At 40.6% G+C, this 23876-nt stretch overlaps 2 protein-coding genes across 8 annotated transcripts in view; both read left to right on the forward strand.

Moving 5' to 3' along the window:
* The window catches only part of CCNJL (cyclin J like), a 157068-nt gene extending 154658 nt beyond the window's left edge, over positions 1–2410 (forward strand). Inside the window, exon 8 of the transcript XR_010942359.1 lies at positions 2387–2410. The gene's annotated coding sequence lies outside the window, so the exon portion shown is untranslated. The remainder of the gene's footprint in view (positions 1–2386) is intronic.
* A 1667-nt stretch (positions 2411–4077) lies between these two features.
* The window catches only part of PWWP2A (PWWP domain containing 2A), a 33244-nt gene continuing 13445 nt past the window's right edge, over positions 4078–23876 (forward strand). For 2 of the 7 annotated variants that reach the window (XM_067732963.1, XM_067732964.1), the window contains exons 1-2: positions 4078–4825; positions 22060–23754. In XM_067732963.1, coding sequence (XP_067589064.1) covers positions 4227–4825; positions 22060–23740 — 2280 coding nt within the window. In that variant the 5' untranslated portion in view covers positions 4078–4226 and the 3' untranslated portion in view covers positions 23741–23754. Of the gene's footprint in view, positions 4826–5739; positions 6143–10108; positions 10188–22059; positions 23755–23876 lie in introns of those variants that run through there. The other 5 variants (XR_010942360.1, XM_067732966.1, XM_067732969.1 and 2 more) reach the window with 4 other exon arrangements.

Genomic DNA, 23876 nt, shown 5'->3' on the forward strand with positions numbered 1-23876 from the left:
TGCCATTCATCTATCCACCCCTCCATCCACCCATCCATCCATCTATTCAATGATTTGTCCAATCAACCAGCTGTTCATCTGTTACAGTCTGAATGTTTGTGTCCCTCCAAAATTCATTTGCTGAACTCTTAACCATCCAGATGGTTATTAGGAGGTGGGGCTTTTGGGAGGTGATTAGGTCATGAGGACAGGGCCTTTATGAAAGAGACGAATGCACTTATAAAAGAGGGCCAAGATGGGCTTCCCTGGTGGCGCAGTGGTTGAGAGTCCGCCTGCCGATGCAGGGGACACGGGTTTGTGCCCCGGTCCGGGAAGATCCCACATGCTGTGGACCAGCTGGGGCCGTGAGCCATGGCCGCTGAGCCTGTGCATCCGGAGCCTGTGCTCCACAACGGGAGAGACCACAACAGTGAGAGGCCTGCGTACCGCAAAAAAAAAAAAAAAAAAAAAAAAAGAGGTCCAAGAGAGCGCCCTTGCCTCCTTCTGCCAATGAACATACAATAAGAATTCTGCAGCCTGGAAGAGGGCCCTCACCTGACTGTGCTGGCACCCTGTTCTTGTATTTTCAGGCTCCAGAGCTGTAAGAAATAAATTTCTGTTGTTTATAAGCCACTCAGTCTGTGGCATTTTGTTCTAGCAGTATGAATGGACTAAGACATCATCCAACCTTCCAATCATTCATGAAAACCTCTATCCATTCAGCACCAAATATCATGTGGCTATCCATTCCACAAATACCAAGGGCCTCTTCTATGCTGATCCTATGCCAGGAGGAGACAGAAGGCAGGAGAGACTAGGATACAACAGCACATGTAAAAGCTGGGGTCCCAGTACATATGGAACCCTCCGAGGACAGAATCTCATTTTTGTATTTGCAGTACATAAAATATGATTTGACTCCTGTCTTCCTTTCCAACCTTATCTCCGCTACTTATCTTCTTGCTTATGCCTCCTCAACCACATTGGTCTCTTCCTGTTTCTGGAGTAAGCCAAGCCCTCTTTTGCCACAGGACTTTAGCAATTGCTGCTCCTTTTAACCCAAGTGTTCATTCAACAATGTCAATAGCTGGCTCCTTCTTTTTTTTAAATTATTTATTTATTTATGGCTGTGTTGGGTCTTCATTTCTGTGTGAGGGCTTTCTCCAGTTGTGGCAAGCGGGGGCCACTCTTCATCGCGGTGCGCGGGCCTCTCACTGTTGCAGCCTCTCCTGTTGCGGAGCACAAGCTCCAGACCCGCAGGCTCAGTAGTTGTGGCTCATGGGCCCAGTTGCTCCGTGGCATGTGGGATCCTCCCGGACCAGGGCCCGAACCCGTGTCCCCTGCATTGGCAGGCAGATTCTCAACCACTGTGCCACCAGGGAAGCCCAGCTGGCTCCTTCTTATCCTTTGCATTTTAGTTAAAATAGCTTGTCTTCAGAGAGGTCTTTTCTGACCACCTTATCTGAATGAGACACTCTCTGCCCCTCCCCCAGCTATTCCCTATCACCTCACCCTATTGATTTCTTTTATGGCATTGCTCATAATCTGTGAATCATGTTATTTATTCACTGCTTATTTTCTAGCTCCCTAACTAGAAAAATAACTCCAAGGAGGCTTTCATGTTCTTTCTGCATGGCTTCTAACTGCCTAGCCCAGTAACTGACATATAGTAGGCCTTGAATATTTATCTGTGGAATAAATCGATGAAAGATCTTCCCAGTATTAGAAAGCTTGAAGAATAGTAGAGAACAGACCTTGAAAGATAAAGTAGGAACAGAGAGGGCCTTGAATGACAAGCAGAAGAGGATACACTTGATGTGAACATAGGGAGCCAGTAGAGGATCTTGAGTTGCAGGCTGAAAATGGTGATTTAGAAGGGTGACTTGATATGCCACCATCTGCTATGAATCCTTAATTTAAATGATTTACTGCAGCGTCTTGCAATGAATTACTGCAAGAGGTAATCAGGTCGTAGGACCTGAACTGTATTTTTCTCCATGTGGGATACTATACAATGTGGGAACTCAGTATGGGTCTACACGTTTCATAGGACTATGTGTTATGTTTAATTAATTATGTTGAAATATAGAAAATTGATCATGGCAAAAACTCTGTAAGGTGGGATCCATGGCTGTTTTCTGCAGGCATCTAGCCTGCAGGGGATAAATTATTTGTTCAGTGAATGAGTGAAACAATCATGTACTTGGGAAGACCTGGGTTCTATAGGATCTGCTGCTAGCTATCTGTGTGACTGACAAGAAGACCTTTAACCTGGCTAAGGATCAGTTTCCTCACTTGTAAAAGAGGGAGAAGACTTAACTCACAGGATTTTAAATGAGAGCTTATGGGAAAATCTCTGGTACAGAGTGGACACTCAGTAAATTTATTTCCTTCTGTTACTTTGCAGATGCTGATCCTGCCCTGACTGGGATTTCCTACGTGCCTTTCCCAAGAGCCCCAGGGCTTGAAATAGAGCATATGGTAATAGTTACTTTTTCCCATTTTCAGTCCTTTCAATGTAAAACTGGAATTTCTTTTCTTTTTGCTATTTTAGTTTTTTAATTGAAGTATAGTTGATTTATAATGTGTTAGTTATAGGTGTATAGCAAAGTGATTCAGATACATATATATATATATATATATTCTTTTTCAGATTCTTTTCCATTATAGGTTATTACAAGATATTGAGTATAGTTCCCTGTGCTATACAATAGGTCCTTGCTGTTTATCTATTTTATACATACTAGTGTGTATCTGTTAATCCCAATCTCCTAATTTATCTCCCCCCCCAAAAAAAACAAAAACAAAACTGGAATTCTGACTATGCAACTTACTAGCTGAGTGACCTTCAGCACCCTTTATGTGCCTCAATTTCTTTATTTATAAGATGGGTATAATAGTACCTGCCTTATAGTAGTATTGTAAGGATTAAATGAGGTGTTATACTAAATGTTTGTACTAGTGCTTGGCACATAGGGGGTGCCCAATAAATGTTGGCTGTAATTAGTCTTTAGAATTTCATTTTTTACTCCCCCTCATGTTGGCAACTTTTCTCTCCTCGCTCCTGCACGCATTCTCAGTGCTTACAATCTCTTCTGGAGAAAAGGCTCACTCTGAGTCTTTTGAAAGAAACAGGTTCAGCAGATTCTTCCAGACAAAACAAATCAAGAAACTTAAAGTGGGAATAGAGAAGTAGAGGCATTAGGACGATGCAGAGGCTTTTTGCACCTGTGGCATACGAGCGGCAAGGAAAGATAAAGGCTGAAGCAAGTAACCAGGTGCGACCACTTTCCAGTGAATTTGGGTTGAAAATTGGTGTTCACTTGGAAGTTCAGCAGTGCCTCTGTACTGCTCTCTGGAACATTCATCAGCTTAATCCAGTGTGCATGGTATCCTTCCTGTTTTCATTAGCATTTTCCTACTTTGAAATAAGTAGGTACATTGTTCCTAGAAAGTGGAGAGAACTCAAGGAAACACCCCTTGTGTGGGAGCTGAAGTGGCTGCCATGAGGTTATGGAGAACGTCTTGCACATCATTTTATCCCCAGCACCTAGCACAGTGCCTAGCATAGGAGGAGCTCAAAAACTGTTTGTAGAATTATCTTCAAACTTTAGTTGTCCTTCCCAAAGAAGCCTGTCGTGCCCACACGCGGCTACAAGCAGGTCCGCGCCCAGAAATAACATTTATTCTAAGGACCTCTGCGCAGAGATTCTTGGGAAGCGGTTCCCCTCCCTCATTACCTCGTTACTCCTCCCCTCCGTAGCCTTTGAAAGAACAGGCACGCCACGTGATTCCCTCCTTTATCCCACCTCTGAAACCCTGGCTGATAATGGGCAGGAGCATAGGCCAACCATAAGACTACATTTTGTCTTCCATCCAATAGAAAGAGGCAATAAGTATAAGGCTCAGCTTTTTGACTTCCCCCCGCCCCCTTTGAGCCCGCCCCACACTCCTCCTCTAAGATTCGACATTTGACAACTAGTCCGGCCAATGAGAAGTTCCTACTCTGTATGGGAGGGATGGACTGACTGGATGATAGACGTCCCCACCTGGCCAATGGAATATTGCAAGTGCGGGAGGGCTGTAGGACAGAACCAATGGCGCGGTGCCAATAACAAGCATCGGGGTAAGGGCGGGACAAAACTGTTCGCTGGAGGGAGGGGAAGGCCCAGGGAACCTAGCAGCGCTGCCGCCGCCGCCGCCGCTGTAGACTGACTGAGTTGGAGGAGAGAGAAGCCAGGAAGAAAATGGCGGCCGTAGCTGCAGAGGCGGCAGCGACTGCAGCGTCCCCCGGGGAGGGGGGCGCCGGCGAGGCCGAGCCGGAGATGGAGCCCATTCCCGGCAGCGAGGCCGGCACTGACCCCCTCCCGGTCACGGCCACTGAAGCGTCTGTGCCGGACGGCGAGGCCGACGGGCAGCAGTCCTCTCCTCAGGCCGACGAGCCGCCGTTCCCGCCGCCGCCGCCGCCGCCGCCGCCACCGCCGCCGGGGGAGCTAGCCCGCAGCCCGGAGGCGGCGGGGCCGGAGCTGCAGCCTGAGGAGAAGCTACCCGCCCGGGTGGTGGAGCCGGCGGCAGCCGCGCCACAGGAAGGGCCTGGCCTTTCACCTTCCCCTGCATCGCCGCCCGAGGAGCCCGCGGCTCCCGAGGAGCGCCAGGAACCGCCGCTGCCCCAGCCCTCAGCCCCGGCGCTCGTGCCGCCGGCGGGTGGGGACTCCGCAGTGTCGCAACTGATCCCCGGCTCGGAGGTGCGGGTCACGCTGGACCACATCATTGAGGACGCGCTCGTCGTGTCGTTCCGCCTCGGGGAGAAGCTTTTCTCCGGGGTCCTCATGGATCTGTCCAAAAGGTACCGCTCCCGCCCCCAGCACGCCCCGGTCCGCTCGGTCCCCGGGGAGGGAGCGAGCCCGGGCGGCCCCTTCACGCCGGGCTCCCGCCTCTCCGGCGCCCAGCTGCCTGCGCCGCCCTCGGGTCCCGCGTGGCGCGTGGCGCGCGTTCCGAGTGGGGCAGGCGCGCGGGGCTGTCAGAGGGCGGTCCCTGCCCCAGGTGGGCGCCTGCGAGGCAGGTGTGCCGCCGGGTGGGGGGGGGGCCGCGGGTGCTTGACGGGCTCGCGGGTCTCACCCCCACCCCCCGGCAACCCCGGCCTCCTTCCGTGACCTGGCCCTGGCTCACCCACACTGCGGCGGGTGGGTCAGTGCAAAACGCAGAAGGATTTTCGCAGAGAACGCGGTGCTGGGTACGGGAGATTGCGCTGTTCTCAAATTAACCTTTAACTTTAATGAGGTCGGAGAAAGGGGTGTGAGCATTGGGGTTCCCAAAAGGTTAACTGCCGCTCCTTATAAAGGGAAGAACGTTTATTAAAAATGAGCTCTTCGACTGTTATTCTTACGGTTAGAACTAATTCCCCCTAGCACATTTGGCTAATTGGCTAATGATAACTTTAAGAAAAGTCTAAAGAAGAGATGGGATTTTTTATTAAACCTTTAATATCAAGATGGTGTGGTATAAAAGTGTCAAGATACTGACTTCTAAAACTGTAGATACAGTTTAAATGGTTGAGTTCACCCACAAACCTCTTGTTTTAGCACATTTTCATTTTTAAATTTAAATTGTTTATGGGCATTGCTTTAAACAGATGAAGATACTCTGTTCTAAGTCTAGAGTTAACCTTTTTATTCTCTTCTTTTGCAGATATGAAGTGCAGAGACTCCCATTCACGGCTCTCCATTCTGTTTCCTGCAACAGCACACACTCTGATGGTATCTCACCTGTTGAGAAATGGCTTATTTTAGTACGTTTTACTTGTAACTGCTTGCCCTCCCATCAAGACACAAGAATCTTCTCATTTGGGGAAGAAAGCCATTTAAAATACATAATTGAAGTATGGGAAAAGATGGGAGCCTTTACAGTTACTTCAAACATTGTTAAATCTCAAAAAAATTTTTTTACTTAGTTTTTTTTTTCTTTAAAGAATTTTGGGTTAGGACTTTTGCACTTTTTTTTTCGGAATTATAAAGCAGAATAAGACCAGTACTGATGTATTTAATAATAGCAAGAGAGAGAATGTATGTTCAGTAGTGTGTATGCTATTGAATCAAACAGAAGCGAAGGCCAGTGATTGTGTGAGAATCTGGATTTCAAATCTGCAAAAGGGAGGTGCAAAAAGGTAAGTTGTTTCTGGAAATGGAATGGACAGTGCTGTCCTCTTTTGAGGTGCTCATTGTCTTGGTGTTTTGTTTTTTAAAATTTTCTTTCATAGGGAAAGCCATTCGTTTTTTGAGTTTTGGTCTGTTTTACCTACAGTGCTTATAAACAGCAGCTTCTTTTGTTGGGGGTGCTGTTCTTATTATGAACCTTTTGCAATTTAATGTTTTGAAGTGAAAGGATCCTGTCATTAAAGTATTTTTTAAAACGCCATTAAGGGAACCATATCAACTTTTCATTCAACAAATATTTATTGAGCACATCTGTATAAGGCACCCTCCTAGCTATTCTGAATATTATATGTATGAGACACAGTCTGTGCCTTCTAGAAGTTTATATGGGAGTCACACACATTGTGGAAGTGGTGAGGAAATAAAGCAGTGGTTTTAAAATTTAGCACTTCAAGGAATTATTATTGGACCAGTGATTGACTAGTTGAGTATCTTTTTTTTCATAATTTAATATAATTTGGAAAAATAGATCTGCCAATATATTTTGTAATCTGTGCTTACGTTGATTGCATACTTTCATGCACAGTTTTGGGGTTAACCGATGATACAGGAGATAACTCTTTACAGACTTTACCAAGACCGTGACTGTAGTCATCAGTTGCTTTAAAAATAGTTTGTATCAGGAATTCCCTGGCGGTCCAGTGGTTAGCACTCTGTACTCTCTGCCCGGACCCAGGTTCCATCCCTGGTTGGGGAACTAAGACCCCGCAAGGCGGCACAGCCAAAAAATAAATAAATAAAAAATAAAATAATAGTTTGTATCCTATTTGAATTGGCCATTGAATGAAACCATTAGGTAGAAATAACGAGGGCTTCCTCTTATATGGGAAAAGAATATGAAAAAGAATAGATATATGTATATGTATAACTAAATCGCTTTGCTGTACACCTGAAACTAACACAATATTGTATATCAACTATACTCCAATATAAAATAAAAATTAAAGCAAGAGCTTCCTACTGAGTGCCTGTTAAGTACCAGGCTTTGTACCGCATGCTTTAACCTCCATAACTCTGGTGGTATTTTTCATTTATATAGGAGGAAATTGAAGTTCCTTCAGTTTGGCTAGCTTGTAAATGGCAAAGTAAGGGCTCAGATGTAAGTTGGATCTGATTTTAAAGTCTATGCTTTTTCTAATTTCATATTAGGAAGGTAGTTGGGCTGGCAGATTTCCTGTTAAGCAGTAAGTAAAGAATTGCATATTTCTGAAATATAGTGCTTATCTTGATGTTAATAGCTATATGGGATAATACAGAGGTTGTGTATGGGTGTTGGAGCCAAAGAGATTCTTTAGTCAGCTCATAGCCATAGAAGCTGCTCTGGAGACTCCCCATTTCCTTAGCTGTCTATTGGGAATGTAGTAGGCTCTGAGGTCTTGGTTCTTGCCTCTTCAGTGAGATAATCAGGAAAGAATTAACATTTGGGAGGCTACTAGGTGCATCAATGTATGTGTGCTTTTCTCCGGTCTTCCAAGCGTCCAGTTACTGCTTTTATTAATTTTTTTATTCTGACATCATGCACGGTACAGAAATGTCTTAGGGTTGTCCAGCATGTAGAAAAAGTGTTGGATCTTAGAGTACAGGATTTCATATACATGTGGATTAATCAGGAGTTTGCTTTTGTAAGCATTTGTTGGACATTCTTCACCTTCCTGTTATTGTATTATTTTTTTGCCTTATTTTTAGAATTATTTGATGACCACATTTTGAAGAGACTCTTTTTGTGGAAAAAAGGAGCAGGACACATGTAATTTTAAGAAAACCAAAACCTAAAGAGAAGAAAATGGTACTAAATAGTAGATTGATCTGGACAGTGTCAGGGTACTGGGTGCTGACTTGTAGCACCTGCCTCTTCAATTAACACCATGACTTTGAGCAAATCTCTGTGCCTCGCTGGGCTTCAGTCTCTAGTGTGTATGAGGCTAATTCATTTTGAGTTTAGGCAGTTCACTTTAAGCACAAATAAGCAAACAAACTTAATGCCTCAGTTTATATAGATAAAGTGAATAGGGTGACCAGGTGGTCTGGTTTTCCTGTACCATCCTGGTTTGATTCTTACCTCCTTTCTTCATTCAAAGTAGCTTGCTTTGGCAAATAAATGACTTGGTCACCTTAAAAATGAGGATATTTGAATATCTGTTTAAAAACGGATTTTATGTAGTGGAGTATTTATTTGAATGCTTTTAAGTTGAGGTATGCATTGCATTCTCTAGTTTATTCTAGGCCTCTCCACTATTGTTTTATACGCAGCTCTCTTAGGTGGTTTAAATTACCTGCCTACTGAATTCATTAGCAATGTCTAATGAGAGTAGTCTAATACTAGTAGATAAAGTAGATAATCAACTAACTCACAAATTCAGTTTGGTCTTCCTATTCTCTTTTGTTCCTTAACCTTATGCTTTTGAAATTTTGACATAGGTACATTTGTTTCTTCATTTAGCATTATATAATAAGCATTCCTTCAGGTTGCTAAACTATCTTATTTTAGACAGAATAATCAGTGGTTGTACCATAATATTTGTTTAATTTTCTTATTATGGTAAATTAACATCCATGTATTATATATTATGGTAAATGAATGTCCCTTGCTTTGACATTTATCAGCTGTTAGCCAAATGTGTTTCATCGTATGCCCACCTCCAATGGATTATTTTGAAGCAAATCCTAAACATATAATTTTACCATAAGTATTTCAGTAGAGATCTGTAAAACGATAAGAACTTTAAAAATTCAATTGTACTACTGTTGTCACACTGAAATTAATAGCAACAATTCCTTTACATCATCATGTGCAGTGTCTCAAAATCAACATCTAAGTTTTGTTCAAATTAGAAATCAAGTAAAGTTTATACATTGCAGTTGTTTGAGAAGTTTCCTGAGTTTTTCATCTGTAGTTCTCCTGCCATTACTTTTATTTCCTTGCAGTTGATTTGTTAATCCATAGACTTTTTTTTTTTTTTTTTTTTTTTTTTTTTGCGGTATGCAGGCCTCTCACTGCTGTGGCCTCTCCCATTGCGGTGCTCCTGACGCACAGGCTCAGCAGCCATGGCTTACAGGCCCAGCCGCTCCACGGCATGTGGGATCCTCCCGGACCGGGGCACGAACCTGTGTCCCCTGCATCGGCAGGTGGACTATCAACCACTGCACCACCAAGGAAGCCCTCCATAGACTTTTTTTGGTAGAATTTTCCACGTTCTGGATTTTTTTCCGATTGCATCCCCTTGGATGCATTTCCATAACGTTTTTAAAATAGGCCTTTTCCCTCAAGAGCAACCAGAAGGGACAGCTGTAGTCCCCTAAGGGCCTTGTTTTGGGTCAGTAGAAATGGTACGATATCTCTTGCCTGCCTGCAAACTTCTAGGCCTATCCCTTAAACACACCTCCAACTTTAGTAATTCCAAACCTAGAAGAATTTAACCAGCCTTCAGCCCAGTCCTCTGAAATGGTAGTTTCTCAGTCTTCTCAGTCTATTCTTGAAGGGACATATTTAATGGGACCTGTGGTTGCTTCCTACAAGAGGGATCATTTAAACTGTTTGTTACTGTTCTCCACATCTTTAAAGTTATAAAGCTGCTTTGAAATCCTGAGAAACCTTTCTGATTCCATTTTTTTGGTACGTGATACGAATTAAGGGATCATGAAGTAAATGCTTATGCTTAAAAACCCTTGTGCATTTTAATTTTGTGGTACATGCTTATTAAAGGTTGTAGCTGGTTGTATTTCAGAATTGATCTTTTACAAATACTGCCTTTTCTGTGTGTGTATGCGGGTTGCATTAAAAAGAATTGAGGTGATTTCTTTAGAAATCTTCAGATTTCACTAAGTTCTTAAGACAAGTTGTAGATTTACTTGTTTTTTTAAGGAAATATAAACCAAGACAATGATTTTTTTTCTTTACAGAGATCATGAAACGTATGGTGCAATAGCCCTACTTTTGGTGGGAAAAATATACAGCCATTCTGGTGAAGCAGTGAGTAGTGGTATGAGTAGCTTATAGTAAGTGTCCAGGTTGAGAATTTAGGCCCTCAAGTAGTATGCTTGAATGATTGTGTTGAGTTGTACCTATTTAAAACACTTTTAATATTTTTTGATGATTATTCTGCTTATACCCCAAGATGTTGATAAAGGGTTTCCACAGTGAAATAGCATTGAGACAAGTGCTAATCACCTTCTGACCCAGGCAGCTTTAGGACACCTACTGCTGTACTAGTATATACAGTATTGAGAGTGAGCTGTTCATCACTTGTTGGACTGCAGTGATTTATTTTTTTTGGAAATGAGTAGTTGTTGGACATTAAAAGTCTAGTTTGAATGTAAGGACTCTGTGTAACATCACAGTATTAAATAAATTTCATGAACTAGGTAACTAGATGTGTTACACACAAATTATTCCAGGCATGTTTTATTGGAGTTGGGTATCTAATAAGGTTAATTTTCAGCCTTTTATGTGTAAATAAGACCATACTTCACAGTGTACTGTTTTAAAGCAAAGCTCCTGATGAAACTAGGTTTAATCTTCATAAGATCAGTTTTTCTGTGGGGGGCCATTAAAGAATTTGTGTATTATGTGTTCATCTTCTCTGTTACGGCTGAGTTAATTTCACATTGATTAAAAATGAAAGATGTTCTTAGTAGTTATTTGTGCCTCTGAAGTGCATCCTTATTTCTTGATATTTATTCGTCCTGTTCTACCTTAATTCCCAGATTAATTCAGGCACACCAGCAGAACAGAGCTTGCTATAGTGGCAGATCTTGCAGGAAAGTGGAGGTTAAGTTATACTCTGGGTGCATTTAATATAGAATGTTTTGGCTAAACATCTTTTGGGCAGTTGTTCTCAAAACAAATGTGCTTAAGATTTCTGAGCTCCACTCTACCAGTTTGTTTTTAACAAGGTGATTCCGATGCAGATGATTCTTAGAGCATATTTGGAGATAACTGACTTAGGGGATAGTTTTGCCAAAATAATGAGACCGTAAATTTGTTAAACCTGTTTTTTAAGTTGTTGGGTAATTTGATTGGAATGTAATTGTAAAGTAAGCAGTACATATGGGGATGGGCCACTTGGGTGGCAGATCCAGATACTTTTTGTAGAACTGGTAATTAGACTTGCAAATTGTTTCTTAAATCTGGCTGCCCGCTAGAAATTTAAGTAGTCCATAATTTTTGTCTCTCTCCCTTTGTACCAAGTGGCCTTAAAACAGAATAATGTTTTTTTAGCTTTTTAAAACACATACCTTCTATAGTATTTGACTTCACTTTTCTGCCTATTCCCACCATCTAGGAAGGTTGCCAAGTTTTACTTTGTAATTAATAATAGCTACTATGTATTTCCCACTCCTGTTTTAGGCACTGTGCACTTTGTGTACATTGTTTCATTTTACTCTAGAAAATCGAATGAAGTAAATTCTATTAATACCCATTTCACAGATAAAGACAGGAAAGCTCAGAGAGATTAAATTGCCTAAAACTATAAGTGGTAGATATTAGTAGGTGTATCGAAGATGCCTTTTTGCTTATGGAATAAGATGAACAGCTGGGAGTCACAGCAGTTTGTGAGAGTTACGTTTTGTGATTTGACTAGGAAAGCACTGAGAAATTGAAGATGCTTTTCTGAATGATATACAATTCTCTAAGGTTTGATAACAACCCTGTTCTAATACATTTCTATATTTTGCCATTACCATGTAGCTTATGATTTTGGTGGGGAGTTACCCTGGTAGGTAGAAATGGCAGAGCGCTCTGTTCCTCACTCAACCAGGAATAGCTGCTTGGTTTTAAAATAAGAATTGCTCTTCAGTTCAATTTAGTGAATTCTTCAGGCATTTTTGAAAATGGGGTTTCTTCTTCATATATGGTCCTAGGTCTTAAATGTTTTGCCTTGGTTGGCCTGGCCCTGGCAACAGTGGAGTCCACTTCATCATGGGAGGAATCACAAAATGTCAGATTTGAATTTTGTTGAGCTCGAGATCAGCATTAAGTGCTGGATGATTGAATTGGAAAAGAATTTAAAGACTAACATATAGTAAGTTGTTGGACAACCTGTTTTTGGTAAAATAGAAATAGTGAAATAAATTGAATAATTTGCCTTTTAGAAAAAGTCCATCTGTTGAGAAATAACTTAGACCTCTGTGTGGTAGACTCTATTGGACATAATAAAAAAGAAATATCAAAAGTACATAGAAATCATACTGGAAACATAGAGAACGTAAAACTGCTTATTGGTGTCTTAGGGCCAGGACCAAGGGAATTCTTTTCAAGTGTTTGAAAGCTGTGATGAGTATTTATGTTAATAATTAAAAAGATTCTTTTATATCAGTGTTCATTTTCTTGGGAAAATGTCAAGTATCTTTCTCTAAGTGATGTTGTACAAAAGTGAAGTCAACATCTGTCTGCTCTTAAAAGTATTTTGCCACTTTGTGGTCATTATTTTCTTGGATGGTTATTTTAAAAGAAGAATTTACTGTTAGGGAGTTAAATAGTATGAGTACCATACAGATGTTGTGACTATTTTTGCTTTTAAAAAGGCTGAAGCGTCAGTGTTTTCTCTATAGTTGTTTCCATCTTTATTTCCAAAATATCCAGGTAAGTTGTTTTTAGAGGATTGTTTGAAGGTACGTGAGTGGGAGCTTAAAATCTGAATTATTCAGGTTTAACTTCTTTTTTCCCTCCCTCCAAAAGCAAAGCTATATTTGTAAAAGGGGATTGCATAGACTTTTTAAAAGATTGAGTAAATTCTTATGGTTACAGAGATGTTCTTTTAAGACTTTTATGCAGCCCACCCTCAGTTAATTTTAAAAGATACTTCCTGGCATTCTTGTTCATAATTGGTGGATGTTTTGTTTGTATGTTGATAAAGTCATCCTCCCTCCCTCCTCACCCATTTGGGTACCCACAGTCCCTGCAGATTGCCCTTGTAATACTTGGGGCTTTTAATTAAAAACACCATCCATTCACTTAGTTAACAAAGTTGAGTATGTTTTAATTTTACTCTAATAATAATTACCATGTATCATGCCTGCTTACTGTGTACTAGGCTGTATGGTAAGCAATTATGTATATTTATTAATCTTGAAGTTAATCTTGACAATTCTGTCAAGTTACTTAACTGCAATTCCAATATCCAAAAAGCTCTGAAAACTGAACTTCCTGTTAATTTTTTGGTGGCAGACCCTAACCTGACTGAAATTATGTGAGCATATTGTATGTATTTATCCCATTTAGCGTGAATGTTCTTTCATTTCATTTTACTGCTGAAATAGTAATATGCTTGATGATAGGGTGCTTATTATCTTTTGAAAACTGGGAAAATTCTGAATTCTGAAGCCTTTTCACCTCCATGGGGTTCAGAAAAGAGTATGTGTACCTGTCAGCTCCTCCACTTCCTTAGTGGGGCGTGGAGGTGGAGGGAAGGGCGTTAAGTAACTTGACGTGAGGGAAGCAGTAATAGTAGTAGTAGTGGTTAAGAACCTGACTGGGCCGACTGCCTGGGTTCATGTCCTGGCTCTACTGCTCACTAGCTGTGTGATCTTGGGAAGGCCACTACATTCTGTGCTTTAGTTTCATCAGCTATAAATTGTGATGATTAAATCAACTGATGCAAATAAGTACGTATTTAGAATAGTGCCTGGCACATAGTAAATGCTATATAGTTGTTAGCTAATAATACTTCTATGAAGTAGCTACTAAGTGGCAGCACTAAGATGACAGCAGCTATTATAGTCACTTAAATGGGTTTGCTTGAATAGCCACTCAACCTAAATGTATTGTGGCCTACAGTATAATCTGCATCTTCAAAATACCTTGAAAAAGTCTGTGGAAGCTTCAGGTAATACTGGTGAAGTATGACTTTCCCCTTTTAATAAGGAAGGATGACATATTTTACGAGAGAATGAGATAACTAGGAGTTTTGTGATGGATGGTAGGGGATGTGTCTCAGTCTTTTCTTCCCAATACCCCTTGGGGCAGGTGGCTTATGAGGAAATTATGGGCTTTGTCATGAAGAGAAAGTTATAGTCTCATTAGGGAAATTTAGTCCTTACAGTCTCTCTGCTTCTTACATGCTTCTAAATCATAATTGAGGGACTTCCCTGGTGGTCCAGTGGTTAAGAATCCGACTTCCAATGGAGGGGACTAGGGTTCGATACCTGGTCGGGGAACTAAGATCCCACATTGCCGCAGGGCAACTAAGCCCTCGCATGAACTAAGCCCGTGAACGAACTAAGCACGAACTAAGCCCCGCACGCTCTAGAGCCTGCCGGTCACCAACTACTGAGCCCGTGTGCTCTGGAGCCTGCACGCCACAATTAGAGAGAAGCCCTCGTGCCACAATGAAAGATCCCACGAGCCACCTAATACTCGATGCATCCAAATAAATAAAAATTAAAAAAACCATAATTGAGAAGGGCTCACATTTGAGAATGACATACTTCAAAGTTAGGGAAAGGAAGATGTTTTTGTGTTCTTTGTACTTATTAAATGGTGGAAACAGACTAGTACAGCTAAACTTTTTAACAAAGTGATGTACACTTTTGGTCCCATCACTATATTTAATCAGAAGCCTTCACTGGTCTTGTCTTTTTAAGAGACTAGTATTTTTTTTAACATCTTTATTGGAGTATAATTGCTTTACAATGGTGTGTTAGTTTCTGCTTTATAACTAAGTGAATCAGCTATACATATATCCCCATATCCCCTCCCTCTTGCGTCTCCTTCTCTCCCGCCCTCCCTATCCCACCCCTCTAGGTGGTCACAAACCACAGAGCTGATCTCCCTGTGCTATGCGACTGCTTCCCACTAGCTATCTGTTTTACATTTGGTAGTGTATATATGTCCATGCCACTCTCTCACTTAGTCCCAGCTTACCCTTCCCCCTCCCTGTATCCTCAAGTCCATTCTCTAAGTCTGCCTCTTTACTCCTGTCCTGCCCCTAGGTTCCTCAGAACCATTATTTATTTATTTATTTTTGAGACTAGTATTCTTCATCCATCACACTCTTACCTAACCCTCCCTTAATACACTCACCAACATGCCCTCTTTTTCCACCAGATGGTTATCTGTATATTATTGCTTGTTTAAGTCTCTGAATCCTTACCTGTCTCCTATGGAGGGGGGCTGTTTGCTGACTGGTAATTCCTACGCTGCATCTTTTCACCTGTTGGCTTTTCTGCACCTCAGTGTTTCACTTTTTTAAACTAACTTAAGTTGGTTACCAACATTCAGAAATGGGCAACCACTCTGCCTCTACTGTTTTGCTTAATGTGCTTGGACCCTTCCAGGTGTAGTCAGTTTCCTGCAAAGCTCATTGCCTAATCACTAATCCTCAGTGCTTTCTTTCCCTCTAGTCTATAGCCTCTTTTGGCAGTGACTGTGGTCTCACCTACTGCAGTTAGGTCCTAGGGTTGGGACCTAGTTTTATACTATGTGACTAATTAGCATACTTGTATTTGAATAGATTTTGCGCTTAGTGGTACTTCAGGTGAGTTTGCTGGCATTTATGCTTAAGTAGAACAAATCTTTTTTATATACTTTCTTTGCTTGAAAGTTTTTTTTTTTTCTTGGCCATGCCACAGCATGTGGGATCTTAGTTCCCCAACCAGGGATCAAACCCGTGCTCCCTGCAATAGATGCCCGGAGTCTTAACCACTGGACCGCCAGAGAAGTCCCTCCTTGAAAGTTTTGATGGAACTGAGGTGTAACTAAATTTAAGGTTATACTTTTAAAAATAATTTTTAAACTTTATTTTGAAATAATTTCAAAGCAGAGAACTCAAACTCTTTATCTAGATGCACTGATTTTACTTGAGTATTTATTTCCCAGGATGAAAGATATTCTCGTACATAACCACAATATAGTTTTCAAATTCAGGAAACATTGATAAGAGAACTTTTATCTGTTTTGTAGCCCATATTTCATTACTCTGTCAATTTTCTCAGAAATGTCCTTTAAAACTTTTTTCGTCCAGTAAAAGATCATGTATTATGGCATTTAGTTGCAATATAATATAGAATATATGTAATGGGGACTCTTTCTCAATTTAGGGTTGTCTGATACTTGCTTAGGAGAGGCTCAGGTTATACACACAATGTTGTGTGCTCAGGGCACCATATCTGTGGGCATGTGATCTTCATGTGCCCTCATTGGTGAATGTTCACTTGAGTCCTTCCTCAGGTCAGGGTGTTGTCCTGTTATTCTCCAGTGTAATTACTATTTCCCCTGGACTAATAATTCCTTTACTATCATGGAAATACACTGCTTCTCGTCAAACTTGCCCCTCTTCGTTAGGTAGATAGACAATTAAAAACATTTTTAATTGTGGTAAAAAACATAAAATATACCATTTTAATCTTTTTTTTTTTTTTTTTTTTTTTGCGCGGTACGCGGGCCTCTCACTGTTGTGGCCTCTCCCATCACGGAGCACAGGCTCTGGATGCACAGGCTCAGCGGCCATGGCTCACGGGCCTAGCCGCTCCGTGGCATGTGGGGTGGCATGTGGGATCTTCCCAGACCGGGGCACGAGCCCGTGTCCCCTGCATCAGCAGGCGGACTCTCAACCACTGCGCCACCAGGGAAGCCCATTTTAATCATTTTTAAGTGTATATAGTTCAGCAGTGTTAAGTACATTCGCATTGTTGTGAAGCAGATCTCCAGAACTTTTTATCTTGCAGAGCTAAAACTCTATACCCCTTAAACAACTCCTGATTTTTCTCTCCCCCAAGTCCCCGGCAACCATTCTACTTTTTCTTTCTATAAATTTGACTACTTCAGATATCTTATATAAGTGGAATCATACACTATCTTTTTGTGATGGACTTATTTCACTTAGCATAATATTTTCAAGGTTCATACATGTTGTAGCATGTGACAGGATTTCTTTTTGAAGGCTGAATAGTGTTGCATTGTATGTATGTACCACATTTTGTTTATCCATTTGTCTTTTAAGAGGCATTTGGGCTGTTTCTACGTTTTGGCTATGGTGAATGCTACTATGTACATGGGTGTGCAGATATCTCTTTGAGATCCTTTTTTCTCAATTATTTTGGCTATATACCCAGAAGTGGATGTGTGGCTTGTATTTTTAATTTTTTGAGGCGTAGATATACATTTTATTTTGTAAAATTTTCTATTGTGAACTAATTTCATTTGTCCTGAGATTAAACTCTGCCATAATAACCAATCTTGCAGAGATGCAATGTGAAACAGGATAAGCTTGCTTCACAGTTTTCCCTCCTTTATGATTGAACCTGTTGCTAATTTAAGGAGGGAGGTAGTTTCTGAAAACATCTGCTTGAAATGAAATACATCTAGATTTTTTTTAAATGAGTTAGTTGCATGTAATTTTTTCCTACTGTAGCTTCTTTAAGAGAAAAGAATTAAAGAGAGGGAAAGCTTTCTTTTTGTCTTTCCTTGATATATTTATTGGAGGGAGGTTTGGTCCAGAAAGAACACTGGGGCCTGTCTCAACTAACACGCCTGAACTTTTTTTCTGAGCATTTGTTTCCCATTTACATTAGCTGAAGATTCTTTTTTCTTTTTTTTTTTTTTTTTTTTTGCGGTACGCGGGCGTCTCACTGTTGCGGCCTCTCCCGTTGCGGAGCACAGGCTCTGGACGCGCAGGCTCAGCGGCCATGGCTCATGGGCCCAGCCGCTCCGCGGCATGTGGGATCTTCCCGGACCGGGGCACGAACCTGTGTCCCCTGCATCGGCAGGCGGACTCTCAACCACTGTGCCACCAGGGAAGCCCGCTGAAGATTCTTTTTCACAGTGATTTTCTCTTGCTTTGACACAAAAATAACTAGGAAGCCCCAGTATTCTCCCTCCTCAGAATTTTGACACTCACTACTCCTAAATTATTAAGATGATAGCTAGTTTTAAAACTTTTTATAGATTCACAGGAATTTGCAAAAATAGTGCCGAGAGGTCTCATATATTTTACCTAGTTTTCCCAAAAAGCTATTTTAAATTAAGCCATAATACCTGAGTAATTTTCCTTTAGAAATTTTGGGTACAAAAAGTTGTAAATGGGTAAGGGTTAGAATGAGTCACTAATACATTAATAAATACACTCATGCTGCACAAAGAAGGGGAGGGGAAGGAGCAGAGATAGTTTGAGTCTTACTACTCAACTCATGGAGTATTTGTAAAAAGTTCTTTTAGGAAAAGCTCAAGCAAGGGACACTAGTCAGCTTTGCACATCTCCACTGATCATTAAATTCTTCCTCTGCTGAGGTCACTCTTTGGTGAGCATTCATATGGGACATAAATATCTTCACCTTAGAAAAAGCTAAAGCAGACATGCTTGCTAAAAATTTAGATCCTGGGTTCCACCCTAGGAGAGTCTTACCATTCAGTCTTGGGGCAGGGCTTAAGAATCTCCATTTTCAAACATCACCGAGTGTTGTTGTGTTGCAGATTTCCCCGACTATATTTGAGAAATTAGATTTTAGGGGTTTTAGGAGACCATAATTTTGTTGCTACTTTATATTCTTATTAAGGTAATAGTTTCATAAGTCAGTGGCTTTCAAACTTTTGAGCATAGTTACAGATATATTTTATCTGTAGACTCCTGTATATACATAGATACATGAAACAGATTCATTGCAGTTACATACACTTACACTGTTTTTTAATTTAAATCATAGCTGTGACCCATGAAATTGGATTTCGCAACCAACCTCTCCACAGTCAGTTTGAAAACATGGCCATGGTATTAAATGTTTTCCATGGAAGGGAAACAGAATGATTACTAAGATGGAGTGGGACACTGATTTCCCTTTTCCTCTTACAATAATTTATCCTTCTGGTCTTTGAGGAAGTTTTATTATTAGTTAAAAATATTTTTCTACCTAGAGTCTGTCATACAGAGTGAAGTAAGTCAGAAAAACAAATACCGTATGCTAACACATATATATGGAATCTTAAAAAAAAAAAGGGTACTGATGAACCTAGTGGCAGGGCAGGAATAAAGACGTAGACACAGAGAATGGACTTGAGGATACAGTGGGGGGAAGGGTAAGCTGGGACGAAGTGAGAGTAGCATCGACATATATACACTACCAAATGTAAAATAGATAGCTAGTGGGAAGCAGCCACATAGCACAGGGAGATCACAGCTCGGTGCTTTGTGACCACCTAGAGGGGTGGGATAGGGAGAGTGGGAGGGAGATGCAAGAGGGAGGGGATATGGGGATATATGTATATGTATAGCTGATTCACTTTGGTATACAGCAGAAACTAACACAACATTGTAAAGCAATTATATTCCAATAAAGATGTTAAAAATGAATTAAAAAAAATTTTTTTTCTGCTTTTGCCAATCCACTACCCACAATTACCAGTCTTTTTATTTTCCCTTTTTCTTTTGGTGCCTGCAGTTTCCATTCATCATTACACAGTTAAGTGCCTCCCTATGTTATTAAAAACATTTAATCCTTGTATTTTATATTCTTAAGAAGGAAAGGCAAGGAAGAAGAAAAACCCAGAAGTGATATTAATGTTCTTATTAAACTCCATGAAGGTAGACGTATCAGATTTCACAGCTTATTTGATATAAACAGCTTTAAAGTAATTGGCTGGATCATCCTCACATTGAGATAATGAATTAGAGTTATAGAAAGGATCCCAAACTCTGGTAAATTATTAGTTGAAAGTAAGATCATATTACTTAAATGAACTAAATTAAATAAAGTTTAGCCAAGAAAAATGGCTAACATTTGTTGACCTATTAATCCTCCCCTGAATTCTCTAAGGTAGGAAATAGTGTTACTCCCTTTTACATATGCAAAAACTGAATTTAGAGAGGTTTAGTACTGCTTCAGGATACAAAGTTGGTAAAAAAACCTTTAAGATGCTCGAGGTTTAGTTATTCCTAATAAGAGGAGGAAATTTATTATCTCAGTTATGGAAACAAGTGAAAGTGTAATGGGACAAAATGATGGCTTCTTATACAAGTTAGAAAATTTTATTGTTAATACAAATAGTGGTCTCATCTCATAAGTTATATTGTTTTATGTAGCTCTAGATGAAAACACAAGAATAACCTTTGTCTTCCTGTCACCTTGAAAAAGTGGTTGTTGACACCTCCATATAAGCTAAGGCCAGATGCTCAAAGTGCCTTGCAGTTAAGTAGTCAGGAAGCAAACACTTGGGTACGAAATACGATGCTAGAATAGAAAGCTATTTATTTATTTATTTATTTTTAATTGAAGTATAGTTGAATTGAAAGCTACTTTTTGCAAAGTTTGGTATAGTGAGGAATGTGTCCTTCCTTTGTGGATTAGCCCAAACCCAAACTTGTCCCACTCCAGGTAAAAAGGCTTTCCTCTTCCTTTGTGGTTTGTATTTGCTAAAAGTTGTTGGTTTGTGGTAGCCAAGCTAACAAGACTTAAAGAAAAAAACCATTTAGGTGTTGGAACCAGATATCCTGGTGTTGGCTCTTCCTATACCCCTAACCAAGTTTAGGTGTATCTGCAGCCCTAAACTTAATCTCAAGATTTCTTTCCAACAAAGAATTCTGTACCTTTTTGGGGACGTAAAGACATTTTAGAGACTCTGAGAACCAAGACTCATTGTCCAGAAAAAGAGAACTTTACAAAACATTTGCATCTAATAATGTCAGGGGTTCTACCCGACTACTTGAAGCCAGTCCTTAGGTTCTAAGCACCTCTGCTTTAGAGGATTGGTGTTAGAATTGTATTGTGTTCAGTACTGTTTGACTCAGTGAGTGCCTAAAATTAGCATGTTAGCATGTACATGATGAAATCATTTGGTAGTCTGATTTTATTTTTATATGCAGGAATCTGAGTATAGCAAGTTTAGATTTAAGGGTTCTTGATGTTTAGCCCAGGCAGATTAAACCACAGTTATTTCTAAGTCTACAGGAGAAACAAGGTTATTTGACCCCTGTTTTATTAGAAACTGATAATTGTAGAGATTTGTGTTCTATACCAGTGCTTTGCAAACTGGGTCTGGACCTGTAAGGGAGTTTTGAAATCCATTTAATGCATCTGACTAGCATCAAAACAAATGAAAATAGACCAGGGTAGAAAAAAAATATAATTATGTATCACATAATATAAGGTCAAGTATTTAATGAAACTTTTGCTTAAGTGTGTGTATTTATGTGCATGCATGTATACATGCATAAACATTTTATTGGATTGCAATGTGAAAATATTTCTTAATGTATGATGTGATTTTAAAAAGCTAGAAAGCTATAGCCTTATAACTGTCTGCTTTTGAGGTTATTTGAGTATCTGAATTTCTAGTATTTTTGTGGTTTTTTTCTTGGGGGGGTGGCTGGGTTGGATGAAGGCCTTAAGAGTTAGGGTAGAACAGTAGAGAAGCAAATGCCTTTGAATCTTTATAGTGTTTAAACAATAAAGTTGAGTTGGAATTTTACTGATTCAATATTTTGGGGTAGTTAGGGCTATATTTGTTTTGTGAAGCTTTTGAAAGCCATTATAACCAGAGGAAGATACGTATGTTACAAATTTATAGTTGCATTTACTAGACATGTTGTCTATAGTTGAGCGAACATTATATCAAATGATATTAACTATTAAGCTATCTGATAGAACATCCTTACTGATTCAAGACTGGAAAGATCTATTTTAAATAACATCAGCTATTATGGCATTGCTTAGAGCAACTATTGAGTATTTCTTTTTGAGTGTAGACCTAAAATGTAAGCCCCCCAAAAATGGAGGGCTTTAGCACTCGGGGAGGTTGTCTTTAGGTTTTTGGTTTTGTTTTTTAAAGTGAAATAGTTTTCAGGAAAGGTCATATAAATAAACATTAGGTGGTGTTTCAAGAAACTGAATTATAGATACTAACTTAATGGCTTCTTTTCTCCTTTCATTTCTTTCAAAGGTTTGGGCCCCATGGGATCCCTGTGACAGTATTTCCCAAAAGGGAATATAAGGATAAACCTGAAGCCATGCAGCTCCAAAATAATACATTCCAAGGGACAGATGTCAAGCGTGACGTGAATGGTGCTGTTCCCGAAGACCCTCCTCCTGTCCCGCCTCCTGAGCTGAGCTTGGCCGAAAGCCTGTGGACTTGCAAACCACCACCTCTCTTCCATGAAGGAGCACCTTATCCTCCCCCTTTGTTTATCAGGGACACATATAACCAATCAATACCTCAGCCACCTCCTCGGAAAATTAAGCGACCCAAACGAAAAATGTACAGGGAAGAACCTACTTCAATAATGAATGCTATTAAACTACGACCCAGACAAGTCTTGTGTGACAAGTGTAAAAACAGTGTCGTTGCTGAAAAAAAAGAAATTAGAAAAGGTAGTAGTGCAAGTGACTCTTCTAAATATGAAGATAAAAAACGGAGAAATGAAAGTGTAACTACTGTGAACAAAAAACTGAAAACTGACCATAAGGTGGATGGGAAAAACCAAAATGAAAGCCAGAAAAGAAATGCTGTGGTTAAGGTTTCAAATATTGCTCACAGCAGAGGCAGAGTAGTCAAAGTTTCTGCTCAGGCAAATACATCAAAAGCTCAGTTAAGTACTAAAAAAGTGCTCCAGAATAAGAACATGGATCATGCAAAAGCTCGGGAAGTGCTGAAAATTGCCAAAGAAAAGGCACAGAAGAAGCAAAATGAAACCTCTACGTCCAAAAATGCACATTCAAAAGTCCATTTCACACGTCGATACCAGAATCCTAGCTCAGGTTCCCTTCCACCCCGGGTTCGTTTAAAACCACAGAGGTACAGGAATGAAGAAAATGACTCTTCTCTGAAGACAGGACTGGAGAAAATGCGGAGCGGCAAGATGGCACCAAAGCCCCAGTCCCGCTGCACCTCTACCCGCTCAGCAGGTGAGGCCCCTTCAGAAAATCAGAGTCCCTCCAAAGGCCCTGAAGAGGCCAGCAGTGAGGTTCAGGACACAACTGAAGTGCTTGTGCCTGGTGAGCAGGATGAACCACAGACACTGGGCAAAAAGGGCAGCAAAAGCAATGTCTCTGTTTACATGACCCTAAATCAAAAGAAGTCTGACTCTTCCAGTGCTTCAGTGTGTAGCATTGATAGCACAGATGATTTGAAATCCTCCAACTCTGAGTGTAGTTCTTCTGAAAGCTTTGATTTTCCTCCAGGCTGTATGCATGCACCTTCCACATCCTCTACTTCCTCCTCTTCAAAGGAAGAGAAAAAGCTCAGTAATTCCTTGAAAATGAAAGTCTTTTCCAAAAACGTCTCTAAGTGCGTCACACCAGACGGCAGGACCATATGTGTAGGGGACATTGTTTGGGCCAAGATATATGGCTTCCCCTGGTGGCCAGCCCGTATTCTTACTATAACTGTGAGCCGGAAAGATAACGGCCTTTTAGTCCGACAGGAGGCCCGTATTTCATGGTTCGGGTCTCCAACAACATCTTTCCTGGCTCTTTCGCAACTCTCCCCCTTTTTAGAAAACTTCCAGTCACGCTTTAATAAGAAGAGAAAGGGCCTGTATCGCAAGGCTATCACAGAGGCAGCTAAGGCTGCCCAACAGCTGACCCCTGAAGTGCGGGCTCTGTTGACACAGTTTGAAACGTGAACATGGACAGTAAGGTAGGCAAGAACCTTTGGAAGGTGCCACAGATTTTCTAGTCTAGTTAGGGGTAACTACGAGATAGCTTGGCCAAATTGGGGAGAGAACTTGCACTCAGTTGGCTGCTTTTTTATACTTAACC

Source organism: Pseudorca crassidens, chromosome 3 (genome assembly GCF_039906515.1).
Source record: "Pseudorca crassidens isolate mPseCra1 chromosome 3, mPseCra1.hap1, whole genome shotgun sequence".
NCBI lineage: Eukaryota > Metazoa > Chordata > Mammalia > Artiodactyla > Delphinidae > Pseudorca > Pseudorca crassidens.